The sequence below is a fragment of the Haemaphysalis longicornis genome, unplaced genomic scaffold (assembly GCF_048455015.1).
Source record: "Haemaphysalis longicornis isolate Haplotype H1 unplaced genomic scaffold, Haemaphysalis longicornis Haplotype H1 scaffold_12, whole genome shotgun sequence".
In the NCBI taxonomy this organism is placed as follows: domain Eukaryota; kingdom Metazoa; phylum Arthropoda; class Arachnida; order Ixodida; family Ixodidae; genus Haemaphysalis; species Haemaphysalis longicornis.
This window is the reverse complement of record NW_027526225.1, coordinates 89,470,022-89,486,233: the sequence shown is the minus strand read 5'-3', so window position 1 is coordinate 89,486,233 and position 16,212 is coordinate 89,470,022. Positions and strand designations below refer to the sequence as shown.

Sequence of the window (16,212 nt, the reverse complement as noted above, 5' to 3'; positions counted from 1 at the left end):
AATATATCCCAGGAAAGACTCCCGTCTTTATACCCGAACGGGATGAAAACGGCCTGTGGCCGGTAAGTGGACTTTCCGAAAAAAGCGCTGGTGCAGACCAGCGCTCGGCGTTGCGCTCGGTGCAGACATGCAGAAGCGGGTCGCTAGGGGTGAGCAGACAGGGCCCGCTATATGCGGCGGAACAGGCCCCCCCTGCTTATCGGCCACCGCTCCTGTTTTACCCTTCAGGCGAGGCGCTTCCGAGTGCTCTTGGCAGGGCAAGCGCTAGGTACACAAAGAAATAAAGAGCATCAAGTCAACGTGACACATGGAAGATGATTAGTTCGCCGTGTGGGCGTTATTCTTGATCCTCGTGCGTCAATTAAAAAAAAAAAAAACTTTAATGACTACGTTAAAATATGCGACAAGCTCACAAAGATACTTCCCGAGTGAACAAAAAATAATCACACATATACTGTGCACGCCCAGGGGCAAAAAGAGATGCTAAAGGAGTGCTCCACCTTTGCAGAGCTAGCTGGACTCCACCCAACTATAGCAACTATAGCAACGTTGGGCCCCACCTATATACGTCGCCGCTCTTACTGCTCACTCTTTATTCCCTTATCTTTGTTATCTTTGTTTCTTCTTGAAGAATATTGAAACGTGTATTCGCCATTAAAGGGTATGTTTACCATTAGAAATGCGCCATATATTTGGATGTAAAGCATGCCAACCCTGTCATTTATATACAATGCCGACAAAAAGGGGGTTCTAAAGTCTTGCAATCAGGAATACAGTGTGAGGAGACAAAATGTTGACCAATTAACGTGGATCTTTCTCTACCCCCCCCCCCCCCACACACACACTTTTGGCACCTTTTTTTCCCTTGGTTTTGCGCATTACAAATTTGATGACTTTTTTGTTCAAAGCTGAAATATATTTTAAACCTACTGTCCATTACCGCTCAACACGACGTACGTACACCTCAGCTGATTGCAGAGGCCACGCCATATAGGCGGCCCCCAACCCTGACGTTCAGCCCATGGTGATGATGATGATGATTATGTTAAAATGCACCCATCATCATCCTACATACATACTTCCATAGATACATGCATGCATGCATACATACATACATACATGCATGCATACATACATACATACATACATACATACATACATACATACATACATACATACATACATACATACATACATACATACATACATACATACATACATACATACATACATACATACATACTGTGAGAAGCGGTACAGGCTATGTGTTAGCATGTGGACAATCGCCCTCTTCTGGGTGTGCACCCTATCATCATCGCATCATCTTCATCTCGGCGGCGACAGTGTCATCGACATCGCCTTTCTTGCTGGGCCTTCCTGGCGCTGTGACCGCACGAATAAAGTCTCCCGCCTGGCGACTCCCAGAGCCTCTCAAGATACATACATGCTTCTAGTGCTCTTGTCATCCTGTGGTCAGAATTCGAAGGAATAATTATGGAACTTGTGAAAAGAAGCCGTTCACGTCTGCGCCAATACAATGATAAAATAAGCGTTTAGCGGCAATAAAATTTTGAGTGTAAAGGTAGAGGCAACTCTAAAGAAATGTCACCTTGTAATGGCATTGGTAATGACCCAGCAGAGCCCCCTTCGGGAAACACCGGAGGGGGGGCCCCCGAGACCCCCCGTGGTCTCCGCCTATGGGCCGCGCCAGTATTTAAAATATAATTGTTACTGTCCGCTTGGCACACCCAAAACGTTTTATTTGATACGAAACACAATGAAATAAAGTTGTACCATTGCAGTCATTGTTTTTAATTGGTTATAAAAATTGACCGCTTATGCTAGCTTCGCTGCATCTGGCCTAGAAAGACATGGCGTCCTCGTTTTCGCGTTTATTTTTCGCCAAATTTTTGTGTTTACCTTTCCCCACAAAGACTACAGTCTTTGAAAGTGCCAGCGCATAAATGATTAAAGTTTATCTACAATAATATGTTAAAAATCAAGCATAAGAATGTGCCTGCAAGAGAAAATATTCCTGAAAGCCTTTGTTTAGCCTGTGCCAGCTTTCCTCCTATATAAATCTTGTTTAGCCTTTTTATTACGGTTAAATATTATATTTCTAATTATTTGTTCTTGCATGCGGAGGGAAGGCTAAGTTCTTCGAACACAGGGCGTCGCCACCCAAACATGAGGCGCCTATCCAAAGCCCTTCGATGGTGACCCGCGGAATTTGACCGATAAGAATTACGGAGGCTACGCCCGTGCCATTGCCGCTCCAACTCGACGAGAGCAAAGAGAGCCTGCGCTCGGCTGAGTGGTCCAAAGGTTGGAAAGAGTGGAGAGTCAGCTCTCTGCTTCAGACGCCATCACACTCATGGCGAGGAGTGTAGATGGCGCCACATGTCCACATAGCGGTTTCTCGGTTTCTCCAGCCGCCTGCGTGCGATACAGGGGTGTTGAGGGGGGCTTGCCGGTCGAAGGACGATGCTGCTGGCGGTGTAGTTCGCGTTCTTCAGTTGCCGAGAGTTCTCGTTTACGCCCTTCCCGCCAAAGCACAGAAGCCAGCTCTCTTATCTGCATCTGGCGGATAGCGCGGGCTGCGAGCAGCAGCGTAGGTGGAGGAAGTCAGCCAAGCCCTTTCGCCACGAAATGTAATCCAAGCGGTGAACCTTGATCATCCGTTCGCAATGTGTAGTAGCAGCAGCGGGGATAGTGGTGGAAGCGGCCCGGGCAGCGAGTTTTATTCCCGGCTCTTCGGTCGATGCGTCGAGGACACAACGTTACCGTGAAGAATAACGTGGACGACAAAGCCGTTGCGGGGTCTTCGCCTGCAACGAACGGCGCCTACTCTGAAGCCAACGACTGCCTGCAACTCGCCGCGGAAGTTCCTCTCCACCACGGCCGCCGGAGCAGCCTACTCGTATGGCGATTTTGGGCCCAGGGTTCTGAGCCTGCGTGGGTTAGGGTTCTCCGTAAAGATCTCCGCCTGCTCTTCTTCCTGGCTCTTGCCGTTGTGTCTCCGTCTTCTGCTCTGCTCCGAAGTCCTGTGCTGTCTACGCAACTGAATCGTGCTCCGAAACTCAAGTAGGCTCGCCCGACGCTGTGTATCCGTACGAAACCGGTGCTGTGTCGTGCTGCTCTGCTTCGTTGTTCGCTGCACAAACTTGGGAGTTTGGGAGTGAGTGCTGTGCGGTTGTTTTGTTGTGATCACGCGTCTTCTACTGTAGGTGTGTTGTTGGCTTGCAACGCTTGAGCTTGGATGGGAACTACATTCGACGCTGATCGGACGCGCAGCTCTCCGGAATGACTCTTCGAGGACCCTCGACACCACCTGGGAAGATGGAAGGTAATTACCAATGCGAACTCCTTCTCTTGAAGGGGTACATCACTCCTCCACTGCGCGGTACAGCTTTTTAACTGCTAAGCGTTTGTGGTTTGACTGCGTTGACATGCTATCAAGACACACACTATTAAAATACATTCTGTGCATTCATACATATAATCATAACATGAATAATTATTCATGTGGTGCGATTGTTTCCACCACTGGTGAAACGCCTAAGGAATTCCTGACGAATGAAAAAAGCTTTTGCGTAGTTATTTCTACGCCGATTGCAACGGAAATGCAATTAAAGCAGAATTAAGAGTCATAGGTTCTGTTCAAACCTCTGAGCACCCGCCGATAGTTGCTTGAAACGTTCGACGCGGACAGTAAAGTGCGTAAAATGAGATTATTTGCGAAGGGCATTAAAGTGCATAAAACGAGATTATTGATTTTCACAAAACGAAGTAAACAAAACGGTTGGATAGCATAGACGTTGGAATGTGCCGAGTTTCAATTGCCTTTGATCGTACATAATGCCACCTCGGAAGACCGCCTCTCTTTTCTTGTATACATTACATTCATCATATACGCCGATCTTGTCGCATCGCACTTGTGTGGCGCCAGCGCCCTGTGGTGCCCGCCTGGCGTGCACAGCCGGCGCTTGCGTCACACATGTTTATGAAAGTCGCGCTCGTCGAATTCCGCGCGGCGCGCATCTCAAATTTCGCATGCCAAGCGCACGCGATCGCGTTTCCAGCTTGCTGGAGCGCGCTTTTTTTTTTTTTGTCTTTTTTTGGCGCGCTTATCATTACTGCTGTACTTCAAACCCCGCATGATCGCATTTTCTCGCTCTTTCTGACGCAGGCTTCGAACGCGGATCGTTGCAGTTAAAATACAGTTCAGGTCGCGTCCTCCGTGCGTAAAACGAAACGACTAGCCGAACTGGCGTTTACCGTGCTAACGACCGTCGTCACCGAATGACCGCCAGTGAGCCACCGTGCGTCGACACAAAAGCGCAACCCCCGACACGTTCCATATGGCCGTGTCGGAAAGGGCATTGTTGCGGTGGTCTGGCCGAGGGGAAAGGGACGCACACTTTGGGAACTTCTTTAGCTGCTCTCCATTCTCCTTTTGTGTCGCCGCCGCTTTGCTTTGTAAAGCGCCGTATGCCCTCCAGCCAAGGCCGCGGGTCAGTCACCGCTTCAAAATAATGCCGCGTCGTTCTTATACGGCCCCCGCAAGCAGGCGGCCGGCCGGCCGCCCTCCCCCACTCCTTCCTACCGTCGTCCCCTCTAGGGACAGTTTCAACTCTGGGATGCAACGCCGCGTCTTCGTCCTGCGGTCTGATTTTCGCCGGGTTTGAACGCGAGTGGTCGCACGCGCCGTTTGCCCACGCGTTCCGTGCCTACCGCGGGCTGTCTCGAATTCCGCACTGACCAGTGCGCCGGGTCTTCCGAGCTTTTGTGCGGCCGTGAACATCTTAGGCCTAGCTGTGTTCGGACGGCCGACCGACGACGACTCGCGGAGTGGACGCGGCATTCCAACGAGAGACGCCGCTGCTGCGCTTGTGTTTTTGGATGCCAGCGCCTGGAGGTGTCGTTCTCGCGATGCGACGGCCGAGGACTAATTTCACGCGTACGGCCGGGTAAGTCAGCCGTCTTGTTTCCGCGTCGAACCGGCTTCTCGCCGTGCGTGACACTTGGCGAGAAGTAGGATTCCTGTCGCGACGAGTTCGTACGTCTCGGTGCTGACCCCAAAAAAGCGCAGCCCCGAGGACGTGCTACGGAGTTCGTGGCCCAGGGGTATGCGTTTGGCGTACTTCCCATCGTTCCTTCAGGAAAGAGATATCGCTGGTCGAAGATCGGCCGTAATCGGCGGTTTTTCAGCTGACAGCGCCTTTGCGTACTACGTGAGTCCCCTACAGCCGTGCTTTCGGAAGTCGATCGAGCGCTCAGTTCTGTTACGACGTTTTCTTTCAGGGATTACTTCGTTATCTATAAGCATTGTGTGTGGCTTCACAGGAAGACGATGCGCCGAACGAAATGAGTCACCTTTGGGTGAATGCCGCGTCACTTGTCCAGGGCCATTGTTTCAAAGCTTTAAGATTAGATTTGCCTCTTGTCTTGTTCAAACGATACTTATAATAACATTCTACTTGTTTTGTGCTGTCTTAGTTAACCACCTTTTAATTGCCACTCATAACGCCGCGTTTCCTAGCGTGATCAGCACACAGACGGTCATTTTTGGTCGGAGTACTTACTCAACACTTGATCAAGGTACAACCAGAGTCCTTCAATGAATTGAAGGACTCTGGTACAACTATCAAGATAGCCCATTTTCTGACTAGTGTTTCCCTCTAGTGGCTTCATGTTTGCTAGCATTAAATCATGAAGCATGCATGGGATCTGCTTACAAGCACATTATTATCATAGACTTTATTGTGTGTGCGCCATACTCATTTACACCTCTAGGTCGAATGCTTATTCGAGGGTGCGGGTTTAACCTTCTTAACATTACAAACGTGAGTCCTCTTTTATTTTTCATTTTCGACTGCTCAGAACTGTTCCCAGGCAGCTCGATATTTTATTTGCCCATGCAATTTTTAAAGCGAGAGCAGTGTTAAACTGTTCAGGATGGGCAAATTAAAGGGGACTCTGCAGCACTCTTTTCAACTTTTTTTATAAATCCTTAATGATTTCGGAACATAGTCAACAAACACATCCAGCACCTAGAATAGGTGGTTACAAAGTAGCCCAGCTAGAACTTTTTGCTCTATGCCCATAACTTATAAACTTGGTCAAAAGATTTTTCTCTCTTTCTGGGTCTTGGTGTTATTCGAGCGCTTGAATTAGGTCATTAAAGCATTGTAGCAGCTATTGGCCGACTTTTTCAGTTGCAATAACAAATGCATTCGATAGCCACTTCAAAAAAAAAACCCACGAACACAAAACTGAAAAGGAAGGCGGATTTGCTGCGATGAGCAAATCGGTCAGTGCCGCTTCATGTCTGCGATAACTGTAGCTACCAGTTGCAGAGGAAAGAGTGAAAGCGTTTATCGGAAGTGTTGCAGAGTTCCTTGAAATAGAGCGATGGATTTGGATTGTCTTGGCTGAGTGAGCGTGGTGGTTCCCCCCTGCCGCAGCTGAAGGGGACCGTCGCCAGGTCGGCTCGGAGAGGGCGACACCATGCCAGCTAGCCAGGACGCTCCTGCTCTGGGGCCCCCATTAATGCACAGCTATCCGAATAGCTCGGCAGCCAGCATACTGCAGTCCGTGAAAGAACAGGTGAGGGCTGCGCTCTGCCTTATACTGGGACTGTGCTGCGCAGTACAAGGGCAACAACGTTCACAAACCCTTTGCGATGTGCATTAGGATGTAGCCGTCAGAAAATCTTGAAACTGCCTGTTATGTTTTTGATAAACAAACTTTCACTTAAAAACCACAAACAACTCGATCTCATAAGTAGTTAATAAATTAGGTCGTGTCCTAATCGTGAACATGCTATGGTAAACGTGACCACCGTTTCCTAACTATTGCTACAATAGAAAATATATACACATTATTGAAACCTGTAGGCCTTATATATTAAGGTAACAGCTTCAGTTTTGCATTAAAACAAACGTTTTAACTAGACAGAAAAGGTAACCCTATGAACACCCTCTTGGCACGCCGAGCACTTGGCGTGTCAAGTAGGTGTTCTTGAACCCCACTTAAATCGCTCAGCCAGCATTCTCATTTCCCGTCGTTGAGCAGGAAAGGCGAATTCTGGCTGAGCGGTTCAAGTATGGATGACGGCGATTGTAACTCGCACAAATGCACTTTAAAGTCGCGTGTACGATTGTACACGCCGTGTCTCAAAGGGATAAGTTCACCAACAGTTGTCATTCCGTTTCGATCATTTGTAGCACGGATATTCTTCTGTGTTGCGAAAACATAGAGAAGTCAACGTCGGAAACGGTGATCACCGTTCGAAGGACAGATGTTGGCGTGTTCAATGTCAAGTTCGTTGCTTGTGCGGTTGACAAAAGCACGGCTACAAGCGGTTAGTGATCTGAGCTGTGCGAACTGCCGACAGTGCTTCAAAGCTCTTTGTGCACGCATTAGTCCATGAAGGCGATGCATACTGCTCGTCATCCGCAACTGACAAGCCTCTTTTGTTTCAACCCAGTGCCGTCTGTTATGCAGTTGCTTTGTCTACCCCTTTGTGATGGATGATGGAAGGGAAACAAAGAATTTTATGGTATTCTCGTCAGCTGTTACTTGAATGAGCGCCGCTTGTTGTTTGAAATGTCTAAATGCATTCCCTGCTGCTGATAGTCATCTGTGCTGTCCACTGGACGTGCAGATGTACTGGAAATAATTCTGTAGCGCGTGTTGAAATGACACGTGCTTTAGGAGACGTGAAGGCAGACCTAGTGCGGGCAATCTATACCTTTTCTTCAAGAAGAAAAGAGAGCTAGCTGCAAGAGTTAATGTAGTCTGCATTGCATTTAGTCTTTTCCAGCTTCGAGAATAGTAAAGGGTGATAAAGGATAATCAGGGATAAATTCTTGTATGACACAGCTATTGTAAAGGTGAACGCACAGTTTCAGTCGTCTTCCATCCACCCCCACTTCAGCCTCCACTTCTTTTTCCACCTCAGCAGTGAGATTTATCTTATCACTGCATTCCTAGCCGCTTCCTTGGATAGGCAAGTAATCGGCACTACCATGTGTTCTCCCTCTATGTCCACTCAATGTCCCTTGACTGTGTCCAGGCTTAGGCACAGGAGGAGGAACTTTTTGTTGTCCCGTGCAGGTTTAGCGATGGGGGCTGAAGATGCTGCTGGTATGGTGTATCCATAAAAAGAACTATTGTTTCATTTTTCATCTATTGGTGGCCTCTCGGAATCGGGAATTATTGTCAGCCTGCCGATGTCCATTGTGGAATGAAGACGTCTTTCAAAATTCTGTTGTACTGTGTCATCCGTATTCATCCTGTGCGTTCGAATCCTCTCATCTGATCACTCCACCAAGCTTTCTGTTTACCCCTAGGTAGCCATTATGTTATTTGTCTATTATTTGTCCGCCTGTTGTCAGTCATAATTACGAATAAGATGCTTCAAAGCTAGTACAGCCAGCAATCTGAAGCTTAATTTTGTAAGTGTCGATTACTACTTGCCTATCCAAAAAGTGCCGTGGAATGCAGCCATTAGGTAAGCCTTACAGCAATTAAAGAAACAAACTGCAGAAAAACCATGACAACACAGTAGCAAATAATGCACAGCATGAACAGTCTTTGCAATTTCATGTGCTCGCGTGGAGCTTTTTATTTAAGCCTTGCCAGCAGCTTGCAGTTGCACTGTTCAATTATTCATCATAACTGACGTGCCAGTTTAAGGTTATTACTTGCAGTGAACAGAAACGAACACCATACTCATGCGCAATGGTTGGTCACAAATTCCCAAAGTCACGCGTAACAGTCTAAGATCATACGAGAACTTATCTGCCTGTGCTCGCTTTGGGTTGTTTTCTGGGTTGTTGGGTGATCATCACTGCCCCGAATGAAACAATTTAACAGTTCACTGTTTCATAAGCTGCAACAGGGATGAAATTTCGCCACTAGCATTCAGGCACCCGTTCAATACCACTAATTTCTGGCACCAGTTCGTTACCGCTGATTGCTTCGCAAGGGTTATTTGCTATGCACAGAAAACACTGCTTTGATCTAAATTATTGTAACGCAATCTTTGGTCTTCTGAAGGAACTTATTTTTGTATTACAAGGTTGTTTTCCATCTTGTGTAAAACAAAATGGTTTTTATGTTATGTCGGCATCTGTTGCAGGCAGACTACATTTAAAAATTTTTGCAAACGACTTGCGCACATTAAGTTCACTTTCTTTTCTGTCGGTTTTGCATTTGTTGAAATGCTGACCCTGAGTCATGAGTAAATGCCTGGACAGTGGAATTGCCTGATTGTTTTGGATACCGATGAAAATCAAGTGAGTGGAAGTTGTGGTGTTTTCATTCAGTCAACCTTTATTTGAGTTTCACAGAGAAAAATAATTGAGGGCGTCAAAAAAAAACAAAAACAAAAAAAAGGCGAAGCTTGCACTACGTCGCAGAATGCTTGAACCACAGCAAAGTTGGAGGATTTTTTTCTATGTAAGCACAAAGGGCACACCACCAAGCATTGCATTAGGTCCAAAATTGTTTATTTACATGTTACGTCGTTGCTTTTCACTGTGGTAGTAGTAGTAGTCGTCGTCATATCCATCTATATCATCATCTTCTTCATGCATGACTGGCGGCCCCGGGTCGTTTTGTCTGCAGGCTTTCACATTTCTCCCTAAGTGGAATGTGCCAGCACTCGCCAAAACCGGTAGCAACCGGCTTCGCGAACTGGGTGTCTGTAGTGCGAGCTGTCTTGTGCTGTCCCCTTGAGGCATGGACCTACGTGAACTGTTTTCTTCGTATTTCCTTTTGAGCGCCATGTGCAAGCCTGGACGGCGTTGTGCACTTCTCGTAAAGCGTGTGCTTACGTGTGCGATGAACGGTGGGAGTCGCTATGACAAGGGATGTTTTGATGACATTGCACGCATTACGACCAGCAACAACTCCGCGGCTAAAAGCAAGGTTTAACTGGTGTCGCCCCCCCACGTGCTTTGGTGCAGTGACACAAATTGACTGATTTATGTACAACCTAAGGGTCACTTAATTTTGCAATGCAGTATACACAAGGGTTACACAAATAGGTAGATTTGGACGTTACTCAGTACTCATCTGTTTCAGCGATACAGAACACGACTTACATGTGTAGACAAGCAGATTTTTATTAAAGAAATACAGGAAACAGTGTTATCCACGAACAATGATCAAACATCGGAAAAAGGCACAATATTGAGGTTATCATAAGACGTAGAGTTTAAAAATCTGGGGATGATATATTTTAGCACAACAAACAGCTAATTTGTCCTTCATTGTGGTAACATATAACTATTAGCTTGTCTTATTTGATAAGTTGTCTGATGATGCGCAAGTGTTGCAAAGTCAGAGAGGAACGGGTCATTTTCACCATCATTTAAATCTCTGTGGAAACATGCAAACTTGTAGTAAAAAAACTGTTTAGGGCAACGAAACTTAATTTGAGGTAAATAGGTCTACTTGAAAGCACAACTCTCCTTACAATTCGATCAGACTTGTTTTTTAGGCAAGTGTTCTTTCTGTGTTCTTGTAAAGCAGAGAATGAAGGGTCATTCATTACCGGCTAGCACAGCAGCCTTCTTCAGTGGGCGCAGTGCATTTGGGAGGTCAACGACCCTCAGCCGGTCCCATCTTTTGGCAAGGCAAACACTCTTCCTAATGAAGTCGCTGATGCACTTGGTGTGGAAAAAGTCCTCTCTTTTTTTGTTTTTTCTTTTTTGAAATGCTGTGGGGGTTGTTTTCATGTAATTTATGGAACTGTATTCTGAAAGCAAATGTGCACTTGACAACACCAAATCTGTTTGCTGTGTCTGTTTGAACTGCACATTCATTTACAGAATATGTTTAAAGAATGAGACAAAATCAAATCACACAGTGTGCGAATACTAACTGATTAGTAAGTCTTTTTACCACATTCACCGTATTGTAATGACATTAACTAAATGCCGATTGTCAAAAAAGTGACATTTATTCTCGCTTTTTTTCTTTGTGAAGCTTGCTTCAGGCATTCAACTTATTGTCAGTACAGAGCAAACTTCCGTGATTCCCTTATTTGATGTCACTGCATTCTTGAGTTCCCAACTCCGCAGCTTATTTGAAGCCTTTTGCTCCTTTTTACTGCCACCCACAATTCTCCGTTGAACCATCGGACTTGTAAAATTCTGAATAGCCTTTGTGCGGGCGTTGTACGAGGACGGCTAAGCGGCAGATCCATTCCGCATCAATTTCGCTTCACTTTTTTGGCCCGGCTTGGACCAAGGATTGGGCACGCATTGCAATCAACTGCCTCATTTACATAGGGGTGTCGTTGGCTTTGAGTGTATCCCACCATTCAGCTGAGGAGTCTTTCAATGACAATTTGTAACTAACTTAGTGGGCTTAACTTCCCTCCAGTTCTTTTTTTCCTTTTCTCACCCCAATGAAGGCATGCAAATTTCCCCATGCCCCGTCCGTGTCATTCATCAATCTGGTGGCGGTTAGACGAGCCGAGCACTCTGTCTTGTTTGATGCCCTGTGGCTTTCAGATCGGCGTCTCTTTAGCCTTCCCTTGTCTGTCCTTTTTTTAAGCCGTTGCACGCCACTCGCAAAGGCAGTGGCCCTAATTCGCGAGCCGCCGCCGCCCGTGCCTGCATCTCATTTGAATTCATTGTGGTTGGACCTACGATCGGTGGCGCTCGAAAGGGTTGACTTCTTTTACAGTTTAGCTTTTTTGGGGGATTTTTTTTTTGTTGCGATCGCGTACGGTTCAATGCCCGTATCATCGAAGTTTGACTGCTTTCATTTGCACATGGCCGGTACTTTAGTGGGGTGCGTGACGTGTGCAGAATGCAGTTTTTCGGGTGCCTGTGCTGATTTTTTAAAACCTTCGTTATCTGTGAACGCTGATCGCAATTTGAACCTGCATCTACTTCTCTGTAGCCTCTCTGCCAGATATATTCATGTTGGCGTTATTTCAGCAATAGAAGAGAGAGGGGGGGGGGGGGGGGGAAATGAAGGAACCTCACGCCAACGCTCAAGACTTGAAGGTAGCGAAGCTGTACGCAACCTTCACGACCATCTCGAAGGTTTAAGTCTACTATTGCAGTCGATTTGCTTCTTCTTCGCTGCTGCAATGGCTTTTACTCCATCATTGTTGCTAGAAGTGTGAGCCTCTTTCATTTTTTTGGAAGTATCATTGGACATATCACCTTGGAGGGGCGTACGCTATGACGTAGCTTTCTCGTGGCGAGCAAGTGTTGCAATAATTACGGCTAATACTGTTTTTTTTTTTGCCAATCTTGGTTACTCTTCTTAAGTGGGTATGCTTGGCTTGACAGGCGTGCGCCGGGGACGCTGGGCGGTCTTCGCGAGGCACGCCCACAAGAGCGCTCGGCATTTTCTTGGTTTCTTTAACTTCCGGGCGGTCCACGCGAGGCCCGCGCTCACGTGCGCGCGCTCGGCAATTTCTTGGTATTTTTAACTGCGGACACGAAAAAGTACGATTTGCTAAACAGCTTCGCTGCTAAAATAAGTGTTTATCTTCAGTAAACGTTTCATCGCTGCATTGGTGGGAGGTCAATGACATTGAACGGGTCGTTGCATATTCTTGCTTAAAGATTGGCATTTGCTTTCGCTCCGTGAGTATTTATTCGGATACAGAACGGCCAGGCTCATTTCTCGCGCGTTTTCGCACCGCTCTGTTCTTGACGTTTCGTTCGGCGGGGTTAGCTGAGCCAGAATCGATGCCACCGTCGACGGTTTCTCGTGGCGCTATTCGCACGTGCGCGGGTTATGGGGGTGTGGATCTTGTTGGCGAAGCGCTTGCCGAGGCGCTAAATATAACCGGGGATTAGAAGACGTTGGCGATCGAACAATAGGCGTCGTGTCTATAAGGCATCTCGCACCATACGATAGCGCTCCTTGCAGCAAGAGACGACGCCTGCCGCAGCGAGTGCTTTTTTCGGCGGCGAGCGGCAATGCCGTTGATCTTTGCTGGCGCGGAGGTGCGGCCGTTGGTAATTCCTTTTGACGGTTATGACAGCTGGAAAGATAATCGCCTAGGCGGGATATTTTTATCTCCCGTATGATCGCCACGAATACAAAATACAGCCCTGTTAATTTGCAAGAACTAGGCCTTTTGTAAAACCTGCTAAGCTCTTTTCGGGTCGCGAAAGAGCAAGGAGGACACGTTTTCAGTAGACTTCTCTTTTTTTATTTATTTCTTGCTATTTATTTACTATTTCTATTTATTTCTTACAATTGGTCGAACGAAATTCTTAAAAACTAGGAACTAAAAAATGTAAAATAATTACGGAAAATGGGGAACCGTGGAACGCCTTGCATTTCCGCAATAATGCAGATTTCGCGAAAGTTGCAAATGTGGTCGTTTCAGAAATGGTCGGACGAATTCTTGAAAAACTAACAAGAAAAATATGGAAAATGGCAAAACGTATAACGCATGGCTTTGCCACAATAATGCAGATTTCATGAAAGTTCCACTTGTAATCGTTATAATTGCGTAAACGGAGATAATTTGCCGAAAGAAATATTGCAAAACTGAAAAAAAGAAAAATATAAAATAGTTACGAAAAATGGGGTACCGTGTAACGCCCTATATTTTCACAATAATGCAGATTTCGCGAATGTTCTACATCGAATCCTTATAATAGCCTAGAGGGATACAATAGGTCCGACAGGATTTAGAAAAACAAAAAAAAAAATCACGCCATATCCACGGAATGAATGATGATAAGTGGGGCGAAGCTCGAGAGGGGGAGATCATCGGTAACCGTAACTCTCCCGTGAAAGTCCGCCCATTACATCATTAAGAAAGACGTAAGACTGTGTGCGTACATTGTACAAATCAACTTTTATTTTCGGAGTCAATGCTCCCAGGCCCAGACCTGGTGAAAGAGCCCGCGCCATCGAGGACTACCCCGCACCTCTACCACAATTTGTCACGTAGGATGGTACACAACGGTAAAGAAAGAACTTTTATTTAGGGCGAACTTGTGCCCGAACAAGACGAGAGGAAACGAGCAAAGGTCCCTTGTGTCTCGTTCGATCTCCGAGAACGACTGCCTGCGTTCGTGGCGTGATCTCCCCTCGCAGTGCACGTGCGCTCGCGCCTCCGTTGGCGAACACAGACAAGCTCGCGCTCCCGGTGCCGAGTTTGCGCTGCCGGTTGCAGCCGGTTCTTGCGCGTGCAACGCGGCCCACTTTGCGACATCTCCGAAAGCATGCGGCGGTCACGTACCACGAGACACAAGGGATGGACAGACCCATGGCTTTAGGAGCTTCGCCCCTAAAAATAGTCTAAAAACTCCACTCAAGACAAGTGGCATAAGGATGCTACGCATTAGTAGATAATTCTCTGAATGGGGCGGGGGGGGGGGGGGGGGGGTTAATTCACAACCAACCGTTAGGAAGCTAGATGTCAGCCATTACCTGCAGGCTTGTTGCTTAACAACGCGGTGGCTTGCATCAGGTTGAATTATAGTTGCACTATGCACAACGTGTCTCCATTTCTTTTTTGCCTGACTGTACGTCGCGTGATGAGAACCATTTTCTGCAGCTTTTTTCGCCTCTTCAAAGTCAGCCGACAATTGTCCTTCGAGACTATCCACGTAGAGCGCACCCACCACTTCCAATAAAACTGGAACGCCAGCCTCCGAGGTCCGTACAGCGAAATACGGACATTTCGTCGTTGCCGCGTCTCGAAAACGTCCGCTCCTCCAAGTCCCGATCCCGAGGAGCTTTAATTGTCGGTTATTCCTACCTCTCCGTTCGCGTTGAGCCATTTATTTCCTCTCGCCGCACCGTTATCAGACGCGATCAAGCATGTCCGAACAGCAGCCCCGCGTTACGCATGGGCGATCACCGGAGTTCTGCTTCTCGACTACGCGCACGCACCCATCGGCGACGCTACGCAAACGTTATGCTCGCTTTCTTGTTGAGACGCGTTACGGGTCTCTAATGTAGAGCACGGCTTGCGCCAGGGAGGCTTGACTTGGGGAGCGGCTCCGTGCGTGCTTTTATTTTTTTTTTTTCGAGGGCGTGCCGGGTGTGTCAACAGCTGGACTCCAGCTGAGGATGGCGAGGGAGGAAAGTCGGGCATGTCGCTTTGTAGGAAGGAACATAAACAAAACGCATGCTTGTCGTGTGCGCCCGTGCTCGTTTGTGTGCAAGCACGCTTCCTCCGTAAACGTGCCTTGAAGAGGGGTGGGAACTTGGGGTGCGGTGCTGAGTGTTACCGGGAAACTTTCTCCCGCTCGGCCTGCGCGGAAACAGTTTCTTGCTTTCGAGGAACTTTAGGTTGTACCGCATTCACTCGGATATAGGTTGAGTCCGAAGCTAGGAAGCTGTCGCTAATTTCGTCGTCATCAACGGTCTACTAGGTCCACTTGCAGGACGAAGGACTCTACCGTCGACCTCCAACCGCTCCTGTCCTGTGCTGCGCAAGTCTGGTCTTTGCCTCCGAATTTCCTTATTTCATCCCTCGATAGAATTAAAAAGAAAGGCCGCGTATTATTATTATTTTTTTACCGCAAATGTCGTCGGAAAACGAGTTTTCTTCCGCCCCTGCCTCCCCTTCTGTGTCATCTTACACTGTTATCCTCTCGTCACATTCCTCTCATGATAAATGCAGTGGAGGTTTCTAAGCTAAAATTCAATTTTCCCGCGTTCGCACTACTCGTGAGCCATGTGTTGGTGCCTACCTTTGTTTCTGTTGTCCTTGCAACAGCTCGAGCAGGCAGATCTTATTTTAGGGTTTGCTTTCTATCTCGCCTCTCTTCAACCCCGCTTTAGCGCTTTCTTTCTCGTGTGCTGCCGTAAAAACGAAACAAGCCCAAGCACTTAAATCCTAATTAAAGGAACGCTGGTGTACCCTCGCATATGTACACCGCAAAGCGGAAGTTTACGGATCACGAATGCAGCAATTTTGAGTTATCTCTATGCCGCACGGCAGCCCGGAGTGCTGTGTGCGGTAGTTTTTATTATTTCAGTACTTATACGACATCTCGCATGCATTCGAAAGGTGGTATGGCTGCCATAGGAAGATAAATAACCTAAAATTGCCATTTCCCTGGTCCTTAAACTTTTGATTGTGGCTGTACGTACGTACATTCTGCATCAAATATGCCCTAGGTTTTCTTTGCGCCGAATAATGTGTACTTCAGCCATGGTAAGACTTTACTCGTTATGAACAGTTGTGCCTATATATAC

The 16,212-nt window shown here is 47.1% G+C and overlaps 1 protein-coding gene across 9 annotated transcripts in view; it reads left to right on the top strand.

The window, feature by feature from the left end:
- Window positions 1-2,447: 2,447 nt before the first annotated feature.
- Window positions 2,448-16,212, top strand: part of P120ctn (adherens junction protein p120) — a 91,838-nt gene continuing 78,073 nt past the window's right edge. For 2 of the 9 annotated variants that reach the window (XM_077693718.1, XM_077693721.1), the window contains exons 1-2: window positions 2,448-3,346; window positions 6,468-6,609. In XM_077693718.1, the coding sequence (XP_077549844.1) occupies window positions 6,511-6,609 (99 nt within the window). In that variant the 5' untranslated portion in view covers window positions 2,448-3,346; window positions 6,468-6,510. Of the gene's footprint in view, window positions 3,347-4,595; window positions 4,971-6,467; window positions 6,610-16,212 lie in introns of those variants that run through there. The other 7 variants (XM_077693720.1, XM_077693719.1, XM_077693716.1 and 4 more) reach the window with 6 other exon arrangements.